The sequence below is a fragment of the Saccopteryx leptura genome, chromosome 6 (genome assembly GCF_036850995.1).
Source record: "Saccopteryx leptura isolate mSacLep1 chromosome 6, mSacLep1_pri_phased_curated, whole genome shotgun sequence".
Lineage (NCBI taxonomy): Eukaryota > Metazoa > Chordata > Mammalia > Chiroptera > Emballonuridae > Saccopteryx > Saccopteryx leptura.
This window is the reverse complement of record NC_089508.1, coordinates 28,970,007-28,989,930: the sequence shown is the minus strand read 5'-3', so window position 1 is coordinate 28,989,930 and position 19,924 is coordinate 28,970,007. Positions and strand designations below refer to the sequence as shown.

The 19,924-nt window shown below is 52.7% G+C and overlaps 1 protein-coding gene across 10 annotated transcripts in view; it reads left to right on the top strand.

The window, feature by feature from the left end:
• RGS6 (regulator of G protein signaling 6) overlaps positions 1–19,924 on the top strand; it is a 542,558-nt gene that overhangs the window by 492,089 nt on the left and 30,545 nt on the right. For all 10 annotated transcript variants that reach the window (XM_066388417.1, XM_066388419.1, XM_066388418.1 and 7 more), the window contains one exon: positions 6,560–6,746. In XM_066388417.1, coding sequence (XP_066244514.1) covers positions 6,560–6,746 — 187 coding nt within the window. The remainder of the gene's footprint in view (positions 1–6,559; positions 6,747–19,924) is intronic.

The window sequence follows — 19,924 nt, the reverse complement described above, 5'->3', positions numbered from 1 at the left end:
ACATGAATGCATACATCCAGGCTTAGAAGGTCCCCTCTGAGACTTGTCAGGAGTAAGGATAAAGAAAATATAGAATGGCCAGAGGCAAACAGTATAGCCCAGGAGCTTCTAAAATCCTCCCCTGAGGTCCCCATTCCACTTTTATGATATTCAGCGTAATTGGATATATGGGGCAAAACTCAGTTTTAAATCACACAACTTCAGGACTCTTCAGTCATTCACAACCAGGTGTTTTCTCCCTTTCCCTGGGTGTGCGTTCCTTCAGCCACAGAGGTTGGCTTAGCACCTACCATGACCTCAGTCCTGAGGACTCAGAGCAGAATAAGTTCTACCCCCTGTCCGGGTGTGCCTCCTCTGTGGTGCGGCCCCTGGGGCTGTGCTCTGTGGCACAACTCCCGGGTCCTGCCCGTCTGTTGTGTTGGCCTTGCTGGGGTTGTCCCTTTTGGGGTTTGGTCAAGATCCCCGGCAACTGGCATGGGAGCAATGGGAGGGAAAGAGAGGAGGAAACTGACCAGAGCTGAACTGGACACATTGCGAAGGGCCTCGGGTCCATTCACTCTGGCATGAAAGAGTGTGTGTGAGCACGTGTGAGCACGCCTGTCTTCCTGCGCTCCCTGCATCTCTCCCGTGGGAGGGGTACTAAGAACATTGTATTTCTGCATAGCACCTGGAGTGCCAGTTAAGGAGCCAAATAGTTGAGTTTATAACAGAGCTTCAGAATGCAGAACAGATGCGCTCTAGAGAAACATAAAATATTGCTGTTACAACAGCAAAGGGTCACCCTGGCTCCTTTAAGGAAAGAGGTCTATGATAATACAATGTAAGTCGAAGACCCCTTCGCTCATGTTTTGGGGGGATGAGCCTGTGCGATGCAGGGGTGGCCTGAGCATTGTGCTGCAGACGGTATACTGTCTGTGGCACCCGGAGCTGAGCCCAGGTTCCATTTGGACCGGGCGGGCCCCTGGAGACAGCTGTCTGCTCGGGGCCTTTGGAGGGCAGGTCTTCTCCCCCACAAGGGGGGGCGCCTCCCGGTTCGGAAGCAGGGACTTCCCGGGAGTTATCTGCGGCCGCCCTTCTCCCTGCTCTGCGCATTCTCCCAGAATGATGGCAGGACCCCTGCCCCCTTTGCCCCCTCTCCATCTCCCCGATTTGTCCCCTGCACAAATCTTTGTCCTTTCTGGCTTGACACCTTCTGCCACACGGCAGGGCATGAGTTAAAAATCAAAACCCATGGCAAAGAGCATCCCCCCGTACATTTTTTATGAGCTGCGCTGCCTCCAGAGAGCAGGGTTGTTCTTCCAACCTGCAGATTGATTATCCTGGTTCCACACTGTGGCAGCCGAGGGGAGCGGCAATTAAACAGAGCACAGGGGAGCCGCCAGGTTTGCGTCGAGAGCCCCCTCTCTGACAGTGGCCTCAAGTCCTGGAAAGACCTCGGAAGTTTCACCAGACCCGGTGGGATTCACCACTAACCAAACAACGTGAATAATCGGGACAGAGGGGACGCTATGCCGTGACAGTCTGTGACATTTCAACCACTGCCCAGCAAACGTAGCTCAGCTTCTGCGGTGTGGTGCTGGTGGCCTCACAGATGTTGGCACCGGAAGGGTTCAGCCCCACCAGAGCCTCAGCCAGCGGGCTCCCCGTTCCCGAGTCCCTGTCGACCAGCAGAGGGCACAGAAACCCTTTCTTTGGCGCGGAGTTCGCTTTTCCTCTGCAAATGAACTAAAAGCTGGATTCTTGTAACCCATGAAAATCCTAGTTTGTGGAAAGCTGTGTAAGCGAGGAATGGAGGGGCTGCCCAGACCCGCTGGCAAGATGAAGAATGGTTTCCCTTGTCTCGGCCAGCCGTGAGGAGCAAAGCCCGTTTCCTGTCAGCATCCCGGGCTCAGGGAGCCGGCCCCAGCCTGCCAGCCCGTCCAGTCCCCTGCTGCTCAGCCCGGCCCGGGAGCCGGCCCCAGCCTGCCAGCCCGTCCAGTGGTGTCTCAGCCCAGCCCGGGAGCCGGCCCCAGCCTGCCAGCCCGTCCAGTGGTGTCTCAGCCCGGCCCGGGAGCCGGCCCCAGCCTGCCAGCCCGTCCAGTCCCCTGCTGCTCAGCCCAGCCCGGGAGCCGGCCCCAGCCTGCCAGCCCGTCCAGTGGCGTCTCAGCCCGGCCCGGGAGCCGGCCCCAGCCTGCCAGCCCGTCCAGTGGCGTCTCAGCCCGGCCAGGGAGCCGGCCCCAGCCTGCCAGCCCGTCCAGTCCCCTGCTGCTCAGCCTGGCCCGGGAGCCGGCCCCAGCCTGCCAGCCCGTCCAGTGGCGTCTCAGCCCAGCCCGGGAGCCGGCCCCAGCGTGCCAGCCCGTCCAGTGGCGTCTCAGCCCAGCCCGGGAGCTGGCCCCAGCGTGCCAGCCCGTCCAGTGGCGTCTCAGCCCAGCCCGGGAGCTGGCCCCAGCGTGCCAGCCCGTCCAGTGGCGTCTCAGCCCAGCCCGGGAGCCGGCCCCAGCCTGCCAGCCCGTCCAGTGGCGTCTCAGCCCAGCCCGGGAGCTGGCCCCAGCGTGCCAGCCCGTCCAGTCCCCTGCTGCTCAGCCCGGCCCGGGAGCCGGCCCCAGCCTGCCAGCCCATCCAGTCCCCTGCTGCTCAGCCCAGCCCGGGAGCTGGCCCCAGCCTGCCAGCCCGTCCAGTGGCGTCTCAGCCCGGCCCGGGAGCCGGCCCCAGCCTGCCAGCCCGTCCAGTGGCGTCTCAGCCCAGGCTGCCTCCCCACACAGCCTGCATTCCTGAGCCGGGGACGCAGGTCACATGCCGGCACCCGGGCCGCCTGCCTGCGCTTGATGACTCGGGCCAGGCAGGACAGGTGGTCTCCCTGATAGCAGCGAGTCCTAGCGGCCTGCCAGTCACGACAGCCCTTCTGCCACACGCCACGGGGGGCTTAGTGCAGGCTGGCTGGATTCGAGGCGGCTGCTGGCCCGGGGGGTGGGGGCGGGGGTACCTGCAGGCTTCTGATAAGGACAGAAGCTGCACTGGCCTCGGCGGGCCTCCCAGCCACGGCACCCGGGCGGTGGGGAGCTTGTGGGGCTCTTTCGGGGAGAGAGCGGCCGGGCGGCCAGGCTCAGAGCCGCAGCTCGGGCCTGTGGGCTCACAGATGGCAAACACACACCCGAGCCTGTTCTGAATTTCTAATCGACACAGAGGTTCTCGAAGCCGGTGATGGTAAACACATATGGGATGTCAGGACGCCATTGTGACAGCGTTTCTGCTGTCACCTGAGAGGAGCAAGGCAGTTCATCTGCAAGGCTGACAGAAGGCCGAGAGGGTGTCCGTGCACTCGGGAGAGAAAACGCCTGTCTGGAGAATGGCGTCCCCTCCCCCTCCTCTCCCTCCTCCCCTCCCTCCTCCTCTCTCTCCTTCTCTCCCTCCTCTCCCTCCTCCCCTCCCCCTCCTCTCCCTCCTCTCCTCCCCCTCCTCTCCCTCCTCTCCTCCCCCTCCTCTCCCTCCTCCTCTCCCTCCTCCCCTCCCCCTCCTCTCCCTCCTCCCCTCCCCCTCCTCTCCCTCCTCCTCTCCCTCCTCCCCTCCCTCCTCCTCTCCCTCCTCTTCTCCTCTCCCTTCTCCCCTCCTCCTCTTCCTCTCCCTTCTCCCCCCTCCTCTCCCTCCTCTCCCCTCCTCTCCCTCTTCCCCTCCCCTCCTCCCCTCCCCTCCCCCCTCCTCTGCTCCTCTCCCTCCTCCCCTCCCCCTCCTCTCCCTCCTCTCCTCCCCCTCCTCTCCCTCCTCCCCTCCCCCTCCTCTCCCTCCTCCCCTCCCCCTCCTCTCCCTCCTCCTCTTCCTGCTCCTCATCCTCCGGCCCCTCCCTTCTCCTACAGTGCACCATTGTTTCTCCTCGCACTCTTTTTACATTCTTATTGACAAAAGGAATCTTTTAATTTTTAATGTAAAAGTTTATTAAATTTGTTTCCAAAATGTCCATGTACGTCCGCTGCAGACCTTCTCCGTACCCCGCTGGGTGACATGCATTGATGCAGCGGCTAAGTCATTCTGTGGAAGGGACCCCAGGTCTCAGGGACCATGGGGAGACAGCCACATGCAGAAGCTGCTGGACCCGCAGGGCCTTCCCAGACGGGCTCAAGGGCTCCCCGTCAGAGCAGGCTGGAAGAAGGATGACAGCAGGAAAACGCTGACTGAGGGAGCAGGAAACCCCCGGGGTGTCACCCGCTTCTGTGAGAGGCTAAAGGTCTGGTGGCATTCGAAGGACAAAGGACACTGGTCCAGGGAAGTGGCTGCCAGCCAGGGAACACGGCCGGCGGCCACTCCCCGAGAGAGGGCCCTCCTCCCCTGTGCCCAGCCCGGGGCTGCAGGGACGCACCGGTCTCCAGTGAGCTGCCCACTCGCCCTCCTTCCAGTCCTTTGGAAAGCCGACACCAGCTTCTCCTTTAGAGCTGGTTTCCTAAACGTCACTTGCTGGTCCAACACTGTCTTCCAGGTGAAAAGGGACCGACTGCCATCACCAGGGGACCACCTTCACCCTCGACGTTCTGACACCTGCTTCGCTGTTTGGCACACTGAGGGGGGAGCAGAGAGACCTAAGGCACCAGGAATGGGTCTGGGGGAGGGAGGAGACCACTCCCCGATAAAGGCCCCCCTGCACAGTGAGGTTTACAGCTCTTTTCAACCCCAACCTCCACCTCTCCAGACTCCGGTTAGAAAACCATCCCCATTCTCCTCTCCCGGGCAGTGTGGGGCGGCCAGCACTGAAGACCTGCGGCAGAAAGGAGGAGGGTTGGTGTTGAACGGTAGGGGGCAGCAGTGGCAAGAGCCCCGGGCACCTTCTGCCCAGGCCAATGGAGAAGAGAGAGGTGGCATGTGAGGGATCATACTGGCCCCGGATATTGAGCATGTGACCACACACTGATCCCTCCACGGCTCCCACCCACGGACCCGAATGCGCATTTCAAACTTACTCCTGAAGAGGAAGTTCTTCAAACGCACGTCGCGTTATCCCTCCACCCTCTTTGTACCCATTTTACAGGTGAGGGAAAGAGACACCGGGAAAGATAAGATTCCAAGACAGCAGCATAGCCACACGGGGACAGAACCGTGCCTCATCTCCCGGTTGAGTGCAGCCCTTAAGTCTCTTTCCCTTCCTTTCCCATGTGCTCTTCATAATCACCAAGGGAGCCGGGAGGGTTTCTTCAAGGCGATTATTAGAATCCCAGATGGCAAATCAAGAGCGAGTTGGAGCTCACCGCGCGCAAACACGGTCCTCTCTCCTTGCGGAAATGGAGCCGCAGTACCTCAGTTGGCCACTGGGTGGTACTTTTGGGCCACACACTTCACTCCAAAGAGGTCTCTGAAAGGCAACAGAAAAACATGCTTAACCTTTAAAAAAAAAAAAAAAAGTACATCTTACTTCGGGTGAAACTTGATGACAGATTGAATGCACTTTCCACCATGTTGTGTTTCAGGTTCTCTAGTCCCTGCCCTTTCGTTGACTTGACTGTGTGTGATTCCTCAGGCTGTGGGAATCGCATGGCCAGGGACCTGTCCTCCTGTCTCATTGATAGGGAAACTGGCCTGTCTTGTTCACAGGGCACAAAGCCTGCCGCCCACACCTGGGCCCTGCTGAAACCACCCCTCCTGCCCCCACCCCAGGGCTGCCTTGGAAACCATCCTCAGGACCTGGGGAAGCTTTGGCTCTGGTTGCCGCCCTCAGCAGAAAGGAGGAGCTCACACCCAGCCAGCACCGCTGCCAGTCTGACACTGAGGGGTTGATGAGAGGCGCGTGTGGATGTCAATCGGAGGTTTTTCTCTCCGGAGCTTCTGGAGAGTCTTTTGGCAGAAGCTGCCCACGCATGCCCATCGGCTGTGTTCCAGAAGAGGTCATCTTTCATCCACGGCCATTTATCAAGTGCCTACTACGTGCAGACACCATGCTGGACACTGACGTTGGGAATCAGCGCGCCTGTAGCATGCAGAGCTGGATCCTTCCAGCTCAGATGTTCTCTATGATTCCAAGACTCGCTCTGTTTCTGTGACCTTTCCTTCATGCCAATGCCTCTCACTGATCCCAACCGGGTATGACAAAGGAGCTCTCTTTCGTCTGTTTCATGGCATCTGTGTAGAGCAGGGGTTCTCAACCACGAAGGAGTTTACTTCCCAGGGGGCATTTGGTAATGCCTGTAAACATGTTTGTTTGTCACAGCTTGGGGAGTGTTTGCCATTGGCACCTGGAGGGGAGAGGCCAAGGTTGCTGCTAAACATCCTACAGTGTACAGGGCAGTCCCCACAATAATTATTCAACCCCAAAACGGTGACAATGCTGTGGCCGAGAAACCTCAGTGTAGAAGAGAGAAGTCTCTTCTGGGTGACTAGAGCACAGTGACCCTCTAGCGCACACCTCTCTGATTCTCCATAAGAGCAGAGCGCCATCTCTATGTTCAGCAGTCCTTATGGTCTTCGTGACCTGGGTAGTGGCATCAGGCAAGCCTGGAGGATGCCGCAGAAGGGGTTTCGTGGGTGTCAATTCCGGGACCATGCCCAGTAGAGTCCAGAGGCTCAGTCCCCTGAACTGACTGTCTTCACACTTCCACTTCAGGTTCTGGTTGGCTGTCCAAGATCTCAAGAAACAACCCCTACAGGATGTGGCCAAGAGGGTGGAAGAAATCTGGCAAGAGTTCCTGTCTCCAGGGGCCCCAAGTGCAATCAACCTGGATTCCCACAGCTACGAGATAACCAGTCAAAACATCAAAGATGGAGGGAGATACACATATGAAGATGCCCAGGTTTGCTCAACTACTCAAACGGTTCTAGCAAAAGGTGCCCATGTGTCCGCTCTACCACCCCACCCTCTAACACGAGTTCAAGACCTGTGTGTAGCAGTTAGGGCTCCGGGTTTTATTATTTGTAAGGCCATCAATGGAAACCACTCCAGGTAGGTGCACAAGGAAATTCCGGAGGGGCGGGGGAATGTTTTCTTAGATTAGTTACATTATTACATAGAAATAGAAATTTACAGTTCTATGCATTATCTTTTCCAGGAAAAACTTCAAAGGGTTTTACAAAATCTGAAGTCCTGTAGTAAATTGGTAGTAGAATCCATAACAGTATCATCAAAGTGGGTATAGAACTGACAGGGCCGTGGGCCAAGCCCACACCGAACCATGAAGCCCACACTCAAACCACCTCCCTACACTGCGTCCATAGTGATTTCCAACGGCAGCAGCCCCCCCACTGCTTATCCACAGGGGATATGTTCCAAGACCCCCAGGGAATGTCTGAAACCTCAGGAACAAATCCTATATATACTGTTTCCTCCTATACATACATGCCTAGGATAGAGTTCAATTTATAAATTAGACACAGTAAGAGATTAACAATAATTAATAATGAAATAGGACAATTATAACAATATACTATACTAAAAGTTATGTGACTGGGTGCTCTCTCTCTCGTAGTTTCTATATTTTTCAGTCCAACCCATCCCTGAATCTGTGTAGCCATCCCTGACTGGCTTGGCGCCACTCATTTTACAGGCTTCCTCGCTGAAGTCTTTGCACAGGCTCAACCCACGGCCATCAGCGGGAACACGTGTCCTGTTCGTGTCTCCCACCCACAAGTTGAATGCCTTTCCATCTTAGCCAAGCTCTGAGCACACCCGGTGGCTGTAACTTTCACAGTTTGAGGTGTGGCAGCAAAACGATCCTGTCTTTCTTTTTCCTTTTTCATAATTTCACGACAGAAGGTTCATTCTTCCTGTCGAGCTTAGCAACCTCAGCATAACAACCTTCTTTGTTCTCTCTTTTTAAGGTGAGAACTTTCACCTTCTCACTTAAGGGAAGCCCTTTGTAGCTTGTCTCTGACGCGTCCGGATGGCCAGTCACACTGCTCTCTCGCTCTAGGGCCGCTCTTAAGTAAAATAAGGGGGACTTGAACACAAGCACTGCGATACCGATACCGGGACAGTCGATCTGATAACCGAGACAGTTAAGTGACTACCAGGCGGGGAGCATCTACAATGAGGACGAGGAGAGGATTCACGTCCCAGGTGGGACAGAGCGAGATTGCCTCATGCTGCTCAGAACCCTGGCAATTTAACACCTCTGGATTGTTCATCTCTGGAATTTCCCATGTAATATTTTCAGGCCACGAATGACCATGGGTTAAAAAAAAAACCAAAAAACTGCGGAAAGTAAAACTATAAATCTGGGGACTGCTGTGATGTCTGTGGGAAGGCGAACTCCTCAGGCCCCCTAGGGGACCCCACAGGTGAGAGAAATGAAAACAGTTGAGATGAGAGCAAACCCTTCAGCTCTGTCCCCGGTGTAGGATGGTAGGAGGAGACAGACCTGAGGGCCAGGAAGATTGGATGCGTCTTGTTGGAAGTGGCACTTCCCGGCCCTTGCCTGCAGGTTAGGCTGGCTCCCGTGGCTTCTGTTCCTCCCGCCAGCCTCCCCGCGCCTGCGCCCACGCTGTGCCAGGCAGGGTTGGGGGTTCCTCCTGGGGGGTCCCTCCTGGGGGGTCTCTCCTGGGGGCTTCCTTAAGCCCTAGAGCCCCACACTCACACCTTGGAGGCACTTCATCCACTGGCGAAATTGCCTGTTTCCTTGTCATTTTCTCTAACTCGCCTGTGACCTCCTTGAGGGCAGGGGCTTTGTCATTCTTTGTGGCACCTGATCACATTGCGGGGGGGGGGGGGGGGTCTGGAGTATAGTGCTCCTCAAAGAGTCACCATTTACAGCAGCCCCCCCCACAATCTTCAGTTTCACTTTCCGCAGTTCCACTTAGACCGCTGGTCAACGGCAGTCCTGAAATAGTCAGTGGTAAATCTCAGACATAAACGACTCATAAGTTTTGAATTGTGTGCTGTTCTGAGTGGCATGATGAACTCTCACACCCCTCCGCCCCACCCCATCTGGGACACGAGTCGCCCCTTTGTCCACGTATCCATGCTGTGGACACCCTCCCCTCATGCATTAGTCCCACAGTAGCTGTCCTCGGCTATCTGATCGACTGTCATGGTATCACAGCGCTTTTGTTCAAGTTACCCTTATTTCACTTGATCATGACCCCACAGCACAAGAGTAGCCATGTCGGCAATTCAGACGTGCTGAAGAGGAAGCCACAATGTGCTTTTTTTTTTTTTTTTAAGGTAAAAGTTCTCCACTTAATCAGGAAAGAAAAAACATTGTATGCTGAGGTTGCTAAGATCTGTGGTAAGAATGAATCTTCTACCCGTGAAATTGTGGAGAAGGGAAAAGAAATGCATGCTCATTTTGCTGTGGCACCTCAGGCTGCAAAAGTTGCAGCCGCCGTGCGTGATAAGTGCTTAGTTAAGATGGAAAAGGCTTTAAATCTGTGGGTGGAAGACACGAACAGAGAACGTGTTCCGACTGATGGCAATCAATGTGTTGTGCCAGAAAGCGTGAGTCCATACGCAGACTTCAGCAAGGGATCCCCTGAAATGAATGACACCAAGCCATTTATTGCAAGTGAGGGTGGTTTCACAGATTCAGGAATAGGTTTGAACTGGAAACAGGAAAATTACTGGAGAGGCTGTGTCTGCCGATGAAGAAGGGGCTGCTGTATTTCCACCAAAGCTGAGGAGGTTGACTAGGGTTTGTTACTATCCACGGTTTGGGGCACCCACAAAAGGGTCTTGAAACGTATCCCCCCGTGGATAAATGGGGCTGGGGGGGGGATGACTCTATTATGTACTTTAGAAAACTGAGGCATTGGTACAGATAATGGCATGAACACACAACCAAGTGTCCTTTGTCATCCAGATTTGCCCTATTGTTTGCTTAGAACTTCAGGATGGAAACGCCCACCAACCTCAACAGTATAATGATCTTTTCTTTCACCCTGGCCATGAACTCCACGGCATGCCTGTACCAGGATGCTTTTGCTCCATGGCGTTCAGTGTCTTGGCATGAAGTCACTGGTCCCTCATACCCTTTGCAGCTTCTAAGCAACATCGTTTGTCATGAGAAGTCTTTTATTTTGTTGTGACAGATCTGTGCACCTGTAGGTGTGTATGCCCCTAAGCACAGACAGACTGTCCTGGTGGGGAGAGGGGTGGAGACACTCCGTGGGGGCTGGAGAAGCTCCTTAGGGGACTGGCCTAAAGCATGAAGCTCATCTCTTCATCATTCCCGAAACATTAGCGAGGGGCTGCTACTGCTAAGCCTGGTGTTATCTCCCCGAGCATAACATTGGGAAGGATTGAGTTTAATGTTTTATCATGAAGCCTGTAAATGTTAGAAAGTGGAAAGAACAGAGCAAACACCTCTTTAAGGACCCTCCTCCAGCCTCAGCGAGCATCCGCACAAGACTGACCGCATTCTGTGTTCCCCCTTTACTGTGTCTCCTACCACCGGGTTATTTGAAAGCAAATGTAGACATACATGTATTTTCACATGTATATTTTTTCACACACACACACACACACACACACACACACACACATATATATATAACTTTATCTATAAAGACTTGGGTGTGTATTCCTAAAAGAAACGGACCCTGTCATTTCATTACCATAATACCATTATCACATCTTAACAAATTAGCAATAATCTCTTACTATCATCAAATGTCAGGCAAGCGTTCGAATTTCTAACAGTTCCCTAAATGCCTTTTTCTAACTCTTACATAAAATTAGAATCCCAATAAGGGCCGCACAGTCCAGGAGAAATGACATGTCTTGGAAGCACCTCTAATCAGCAGGTCTCTGTGCCCCCCCCCCCCCGCCCTCTCCCTGCCACCTTGCAGCTTATCTGATGGAGAAACTGGAGTCTTTGTCCTTAGAGAGACCCACCGTCTGATTGTTCTGATTACCATCTTGTGGTGCTATTTAACATATTCTTGTACTATCTGTATTTCTTATAAACAGGCAGCTTGATTTAGACATTTATTCATATTTACGTTTAATTTTTGTGGGCAACACTACCTTGTAGGTTGCAGTGTGCTCTTTTGTGAGAAGATCGTACTGTCCGGTTGTCTCTCATTTTGTGACATTAGCAGCTGCCTGTGTTCGTGGCTTCTATCCACTGGTTAATTAGGGGCTATAAAGTGGTAGTATTCTAATCTTATTATTCATCTTATTATTCTTTCTTCTTTTATTAACTGAAATACAAATGATAGAATACCTTTATTATTTGATTACCTAGTAATATAGGATGGATAGGATAAATGTTTCTTTATTTGCCAGTTTCCAAAGTAATGAGTGGTTTACTATCATCACTCAGTGGTGGCCAGTCAGGATTGTTCTGTTGTTATGTTTTTAGTAGCTTTTTAAATTCGAGGATTTAAACCTAGTATTTGTGTTTTAATCTATGTAGGCACATATGGGAGTTGATGCTTCCTGCTCCTCCCCGCCCCCTTCTCTCTCTCTCTCTCTCTCTCTCTCTCTCTGTCTCTTTCTCTCCTCTCTCTAAAATAAATAAATAAAATCTAAAAATAAATGTTAAAAAAAAAAAGACCCCCATGTTTGAAAATCATTAAAATGCTTCAAGAAATCCAGGAAGGTAGAAGATGAAGGGTTAGGAGTGGTTAATCTTCGGTTTATGTGAAAGAGTAGATTAGAGGAGACTTGTCTTGGTGTGATAACAGCATCGGGGTAAAGGGTAATGCAGTGGAGAGTCTGGTTAGCTCAGTTGGTGAGAATATGGCTCTAATAATGCCGAGAGTTACAGAGAGGACCAAGGAGAAGGCACCAAGATATACACCCCCACCCCGCCCCGCCTTAGCCTTCCTGGCCAGCACTGTGTCCTGCACCAGCTACACAGCTGGGATGCAGATGTTTCCAGATAAAGTCCCAGAGCTGAAGAGCAAGCTCTGACCCTGCTTCTGCCATACACTTTATCTGAGGTTATCCATTTAAATTCTTCTAACTTGCTCGTCTCTGTTTGCCCATCTGCAAAGTGGGAATGGTGACACTTACCCCACCTGGGATCAGGACCTCTGAGTGGCTTCCTCAGCTGGTCACAGTGGTTCTCAGAGGTCCCCTACAGTTCTCAGAATGGTGGTGGAAGTGTGAGCATGTGCCCTGTTAGTAGAGGTCGACAGCCAGAGGAAGGCCCGGCTAGATTCATGTATTCATTTGAAATGGGGACTGGGCGTGGGGTACAGGTCCTGTCTGCGGATTTGCTTTGCACTTGATCACATGCATTGTCATAGCAGAGTTAACTGCCTGGGTTTGCTTCCTGTGGAAATATTTCACAAGATACCCTGTCAGCACAGGCCTGGCATTTACACTTGTGTTCTGCTGATCCATTTGGCTTCATTTATTTATTTATTTTTAATTTGATCCAAGACCAAATCTTCCATAAAGGTCTGTGGGCTGTGACCATAGCCCTCAGCTGTTTGCTGTGTTGTTCCAATTTCCTAGAAAATAAAAGCCTTGTGATGAGGAGAAAAATAAAAATGGGCCATGATTTTTTTTTTAAAGGACTCAGTCCTTGGTGCCAGGGAGTGGGATCTCGGTTCTCAGCTGTGGGGCATCGAGGACCTGCACTGCCCCCTAGTGTGTGCACTCAGGCAACACCTTTCTCCTTAGAGTCCTCACCTGTAAAATGAAAATGATGTCTTCTCTTCAACCTTCTAAGGGTTTTTTGAGAAATCAGATGAGCTAATAGCCCAGAAAATTCTTTGAATAAGTAAAAAGAGCTACATATGTGTACATGGGTAGTCACAAAACTTAATGGCTTTAGTATTTCCTAAGGTCTCGAAATCACAAGCTAGGTCAAAAAGGAGTTCTCTCAAGCAGATGCCTGCTCTTGAAGGGTGTGGAGGGTATGTAGAAAAAGTATATACGAACCCAATTTGTGGGGCCTGGAGTGTCATCCTAAGGAATATGGACTTTTTCACCCTGAAGACAGTAGGAAAGCTTTGAAGGCTTTGAGCTAGAAGAGGGTGAATCAGATGGTGGTGGGCAAAGTGAGCTACAGTCAAGAGACCTCTGCCTCTCGGGGCATGCGGTCCAGAGCTTTGCTGGCGGGTTTTGGAGGATAGACTGAAACCACAGGAAGCCTGTGAACTGAAGGCTTCCTCTCAGGGCATTCACCTCTTCCCAGAGCCTCCCCAGGGACAGGAGGGAGGTGAGAGTCAGCTGACTGGAGCAGTAGCTGCCTCGCTCCCATTTTTAAAAAGGCTCAGAGTATCCAAGGATGTTCCAAGAACTGTGTCACTGGGTCCAGTCAATCCGTATCTCTCCCCATCCATCCATCTCATGAACATCCACTCTCTACCCTTTTAAGTTGGGAGACCTGGCTCTGTGGACTATGAAGTCTTATGCTGAGGGAAACTGCAAAGGAAATAGAAGGCCCAGTGGCTTTTTGCCAGTAGGCAGAGCTTGTCTAAGAGCACCTCATTCCTTACAAACAGAAAAAAACAGTCCTAAGGAAACATTTCATTGAGATTGGATTGGATTGGATTGGATTGGAAATCTGTTCATCAAATGGATTGACAGTTGAATGGAGGGGACCAACCAGGCCAGTTGGCTTTGTTCCCTACAGGTTCTCAGGGAAGCTCCCTAGCTGTCCATGGCCCGCCATTTTCCTGATCCACAGGAGTTGCTGCGATGCCCCTCCGTGCCCTGTACCCGCAGGGTCTGAGCCCCAGCACCTCTGGATATAAAAGTTCTTTGATGGGAGTAGGCATTTGGTCTTCTATTCCTTTCATAAGTCCCTGCAACACTAAAGTAATGTTCTGCACATGGTTAGGTCTAAAAAAATTTTTCTTTGACAGCTCAACCCAGAATTATAACCCTCTCAGCCATCATTTAAATAGGGGGGACAATTTGTCCCTTGCCTTTTCACTTTGAAAAACCTTGCCAAACCACCGTAGGGAGCACATACAGTAGGTGATCAATCGATACAGGCTAAATTAAATTTCTACAATGTGCCAATTCAGCAAAATTTGGAATATCCATAAGGTACAGATGTTCTAGGCTCCTGCAACAGACTGATACCTAGGAGGGTCCCTTCCCTTAAGCAGACCTCAGTCTAAGTTACCAGAACTCTCCTTGGCCATGATCTGTGCAGGGAATGATCAGGGAACAACCTCGAGGCCAAAGGGAGGTCTGGACAACACCAGAGCTGAGAAATACACCCTCACGTCTACACCCACCTTGAGCAGACAGGAAGCCCTAAATCAAAAGTTTTTATGAGTACCCAAACTTAGATATTTAAAAACCACTAGATTAAGGAACACAAGGCTTCTGACACTCGCTCTGTTTAAACTCCAGAGCCCAGTGGAGCTCGGGTTTATGGTTAACCTCACTGACTCGGAAATCGAGGTCGTCAGCCTGGTGAGCGCTCCTCGTCTTTGCTCCACTGGTGGAGGCGGTGGCATTGTGTGCCAGGATCACGGGACTGCACCAAGTTTCCTGGTCCTAATCCTCGATCGGAGGGTGTTTCCTGGTAGACTTCCCATGCCAGACATATTTTAATGAAGAATGTCATGGCTCTGCTTGCTCCGGAGTCATTCGTTTCATCCTGTGGGTGGTTTTATTTTGGAGAGATGAACCGCAGAGAGAGGGATGCATTTTGAAAAGAACAAATCCGTTGTTTGTGGTCAGGTCTTGTTTATTAGCACACAGACTGGTCATTTCTGGAGAGAAGGCAGCAGGGAACCAAATTCCAAAATGTCTTTGTTGAGGCTTCAGAGCATAGATTTCTTGCACCAAGCCCATAACCTTGAAGAAGAAAAGGAAAACACCTCAGTTAATACCCCAGGTGTTTGGGTAGGTAAAAGGCAATATGTAAAGCTGTCTTTGAAGTTACTCTTATCTAGGGAGAGGGGTTGAACAGCATCAGTGTACTGAGCCCTTTCAGTTAATTTGAACACGTTTATATGGATGCTATGCAGGGTAGTGGCAAGCAATAATTTACTCCCACACTCTCCTGTGATTAGAATGCTGCATTACACGAAAATGGTCCCCCATGGACCAAGAAACCCAAATGGTGGCTTCTCATTTAAGATCCACATGTACCCAGGATGGTCATCCAAAGCTGCATCCTTGAGGAAAAATAGCTACTGTCTCTGACTCACGTGGGTGTCCACGTTGCCACAGCATCTTTCCTGTTGCCTCTCCTGTGTTTATTAAGCAGGCACTGGCCCGAGCTCCGTGCCACGTCTTTTTTTTTTTTTTTTCCGAAGCTGGAAATGGGGAGACAGTCAGACAGACTCCCACATGCGCCCGACCGGGATCCACCCGGCATGCCCACCAGGGGGCGATGCTCTGCCCATCCGGGGCATTGCTCTGTTGCAACCAGAGCCATTCTAGCGCCTGAGGCAGAGGCCATAGAGCCATCCTCAGTGCCCGGGCCAACTTTGCTCCAATGGAGCCTTGGCTGCGGGAGGGGAAGAGAGAGACAGAGAGGAAGGAGAGGGGGAGGGGTGGAGAAGCAGATGGGCGCTTCTCCTGTGTGCCCTGGCCGGGAATCGAACCCAGGACTCCTGCACGCCAGGCCGACACTCTACCACTGAGCCAACCGGCCAGGGCCTCCATGCCACATCTTGACCACAGTGCAGCGCCACCCTCTGTCCCTCTGCAGGACCTATTTTGGAAAAAAAATGTTCATTTCCCTTAGACTTCAGCAAGCCATGCCTTAGGTCTGGAGACCTTGGGTGTAAGGTAGTCAAGAGTCTCTTGAAAAGTGAGACTCAGGGATCTTCTAGATGACTTTCTTTAAGACAGACTTGCCACCTATGACTTCCCAAGGGCCCCAGGAAGCCCCCAGAGCTTGGCCAGGTTGGGACTTTCCTTCCAGTATGAAAGACAAGTTGTACATGACCTGTGAGTTGAGAAGCCAGAGGCTGTGTCACCCCGGGTGACTTGTGCATTACCATCACTGACAATGGTGGTAGCCGGTGGTCCCCGAAAGGGAATAGTGAGCAGCGGCTGCATCAACTATGGGATAGCTTAGACTAGGACTCGGGAAGAGGCCCTTTGCATGGTTGCTGAACGCACGTTGAGGACTTTGTTTCCGCCAGGCAACACTAACTCCCCTGGAGACCCCAACTCAAGAACATTGAAAAGCACCATGTTGCAAGGGAAGGTTGTGAGCTTTGGGGTCATACAGTTCCGGGTTCATAGTCTAGCTCTGTACTTGAGCAAGTCACTTAACCCCTTAGAGTTTTCGTATCCTCGTCTGTAAAATGGGTTTGCTCTGAACAAACAGCAGCAACAATAAAAACACATAGCTGGACTCTGCTGACTTTCCCTCTCGCCCTGGAGTCTGCGGACGGCGGTCTCACCCCCGCGCCACCTCGGACGGTGGTCTCACCCCCGCGCCATCTCGGACGGCGGTCTCACCCCCGCGCCATCTCGGACGGCGGTCTCACCCCCGCGCCACCTCGGACGGCGGTCTCACCCCCGCGCCACCTCGGACGGCGGTCTCACCCCCGTGCCATCTCGGGCAAGGACAGTCACACCATGAATGCCAATGATTATTATTACCTTACACGTATAAAGTTTCTATAGTGCTTCCACTAATGTTTCCTTGTTTAACTGTGCGGTAGGCAGGGCTGGAAAGAGGCAGAGTCGGGCCCTGGCTGTGCGGCTCAGTTGGTTAGAACATCGTCCCGATACATAAAGGTTGTAGATTTGCTCCCTGGTCAGGGCACATACACGAATAGATTGATCTCTCTCTCTCTCTCTCTCCCCTTCCATACTTCTCTCTCTAAAATCAATCAATAAATTAAATTTTTTTAAAAAGCCAGAGTCAGGGCCCTGGCCGGTTGGCTCAGCGGTGGAGCCTCGGCCTGGCGTGCGGGGGACCCGAGTTCGATTCCCGGCCAGGGCACATAGGGGATGCGCCCATTTGCTTCTCCACCCCCCCTTTCTCTCTGTCTCTCTCTTCCCCTCCCGCAGCCAGGGCTCCATTGGAGCAGAGATGGCCCGGGCGCTGGGGATGGCTTCTTGGCGTCTGCCCCAGGCGCTAGAGTGGCTCTGGTCGCAACAGAGCGACGCCCCGGAGGGGCAGAACGTTGCCCCCTGGTGGTCACCCCTGGTGGGCGTGCCAGGTGGATCCCTGTCAGGCGCATGCGGGAGTCTGTCTGACTGTCTCTCCCCATTTCCAGCTTCAGAAAAATACAAAACAAAAAAAAATTAAAAAAAAAAAAGCCAGAGTCAAGACCTGCATCCCAGCCTTGGGCTTCATTCTGCCCAGTTCCCCTTCCAGCACCCCTCACAGCGATGTCTGCCCCCCGCCCCAGCCTCACCTTCCTCCTGCGTGTTGTGCCAGGAAGCTCGGGGATGGAGGGCAGAGACAAGGCGCATCCATCTGCAGAAAGAAAAATAGGACGCCTGACAGTCACAAGAAGGGCTCTTGGCAGCTGCGCGACACTCCAGCCGAGTGCCCCCCCCTCAGTCCTGGAGGGTGTTCTGAAGCTGGGAGGTGAGATGAGAACTGTTTTCGGAACCCACAGCAAAGAGGATTCATCGGGATGTTCTCAGGTAGCGCAGCTGCTCCAGCCTGCTGGGGGTTCCAAACCTCAGGCATCTGTCTGATGGCTTGTGAGGGCCGCTGTGTTTCGTCTAAAACTAAAGGAGGTTCCCAAGTGAGGACTGTCCCAGCAAAACAGTGACTTGTGACAGATGCCGTTCCGAGACAGCTGGCACTGCTCACTCCCTCTGGCTCCCACTCTTGCGGTGGACCCTACAGATGCCGGTTGGTTGTGGTCCTCCCCCACCGCCAGCCCCCCGGGGCCAGACCCAAGGAGGGAGACGAGGGTGGAGAAGAGATTCCCCTCTGAGAAATATGGCTAAGCTGGCCGGGATGACAAATGACTCAGAGCCCAGGAGCATCCATTTCTCAACCTACAGAGAACCACCCTCACCCTGGAGTGGTGCTGCCCCCGTGACAGGAAGACGGACGTGGACCCCGGTCGTTCTGCGTGTTCACAGCCAACTCAAGCATCTCTTTTTAAGGAAGAGAGAAAGAGAGAGAGAGAGAGAGAGGGAGAGAATGAGGGAAGGAGGGGGGAGGGAAGTAACAAGAGAAGAAAGGAGGAGAAAGAAAAAAGGACAGAGAGGAAGGGAAAGAAGGAGGGAGAAAGATAAGACCAAAAAAAAAAAGCAAAGAGGAAAAGAGCAAACTTCTTCCTCTCTGGCCGTCAGGACCCCTCCTGGAGGGGCTGGCTGGTTCCACCAGTGGCTCCCTTGCTCTTTGTAGATTCTGGATATACATTTCCCTTTAAGATTGGTTGTCTGCAGAGCAGGGGAAACAAACCAGAATCCCCCATAAATCAATAGAGGTCACTGCCAAGAGCTTTGTACACTTGCTGTCCCTGGCAGTGATAAACTCATTGCATTTGGGAACTAGCCAAAGACCCTGAGTCCTATCTTAATTCTCATTCCCAGAAAAACCTCAGTGCGCCATTCACCCACCCCTGTTTACTGTCTTTGTGTTTCCAAGACAAAGCTGGCAAGGAGGAAGGAACAGCGTTCCATAACTGGCTACATCAAAGGCTCCGGTTCTTTGCTTGGGGGAGGGGCGGCGGGTAGAGGAGTCCGGGATCCGCAGACTGTGGGAAACGAAGGCCCAGCCCGGAGGGGCCTGAAGTCGTGGCCCTGCGGGGGGAACGGGAGACCTGCAAAGGTTCTTGATTCTGCTTTTCTCAGGCCAGGCCTTGCATCTGCTGTTGTTGCTTTTTGGTGGTTGTTCCCCCATAGCGTAAATTGAGACTGTCCTAGTGATGGCCAAGGGCTAGCAACCCGCTTGGCAGAGCAAGATCACCTTCTGCAACCCACCTGCAACGCATCATGTTCCCACTCCCATGCCATCGCCACCGTGGTTCAGTTCTGGCTTTGCAGCTGGCCATGTGACCTGGGGCGGATGACAGTGGGGCCCAAACTGCCCCTCGGACCCACGTTGACCACTCCCCTCGCAGAGAGTAGACCACCATTGTCTGCTGCTCCCTCCTCCTGACCCCTGGATTGTCCTTTATGCTCTGCTTGACCAAAGTGTCCAGCAGCAAGACCAGACTGTCCCAGCCTCAACTCCCATTTCTGTCTGCTAAGATCTTCCCAACCTGCTGAGGACCCTTCTGGTAGAAAGACAGCGATTTCCCCCTCCAGCAGGGTTGGTCATCCCATTCACACTCCTTTACACCCATTCACAGCATTCTTCTGTAGCCTTTAGCTCAAATATGCCCCCATATTTACAAAAGCAGGGCCCAGCCCTACTAATGGGGACGGGCCCCCTGCAAGGAGCCACGCAACATCACACAGTGGCCAGGGTCTGAGACGACCTCGGGAGCAGCAGTCAAAGGGCTCTGTGCAGCGGTCTTGCCCAGTGGAATCTATGCTTTACACAGTAGGGACCTCGTCTGTCTCTTCCGGCTGTAATCCTAGTGCCTGACACCTTCTAGACGCATAGCAAATAACTGCTGAAATGTGGTTCCGATAAAATGTTTAGCATCTGCTTCATCCTGTTCTTTTTTTACTTGATAAGTTAGGTCTTTTCATGGACTAGGCTCTTCCCGCCCCTGATGAGGCTGGAGGAAGTCCCTGGATTGGGGGTGGTGTTGGTTGCCAAGGCCAGAAGGGTTGAGTTAGGAGAGACTTCCTTTCTCCTCTTGGTACCAAGTATTTTGTGAGGCGTAGCTGAGAATTTAGATCCCACTGAGAAGTCAGAACAAGAAGCAGGGACCTGTCGCCTTGGACCGGGATTTAGAGAGGATCCGGGTGTGACTGATAGGCCTCTCCAGATGGTTCAGGGGTCACCTTCACCTGGCTGTGTTGGCCAGACACAAGGGATGCCTGAGACAAGAGTAAGGAGACAGTGAGTCGTCTGTACTCTGAGTTAACATCTGTACCAAAGATTTAAATGTTAGAACGATATAAAGAGACAAAAAGCCCTGGTGTCTCTCAGGCTGGGCTCTGAGACCTTGAGGGGCAGCCGAGATGCCCACAGATGAAATTCCTGGGGGCTGAGTGTGACCCCCCCACACT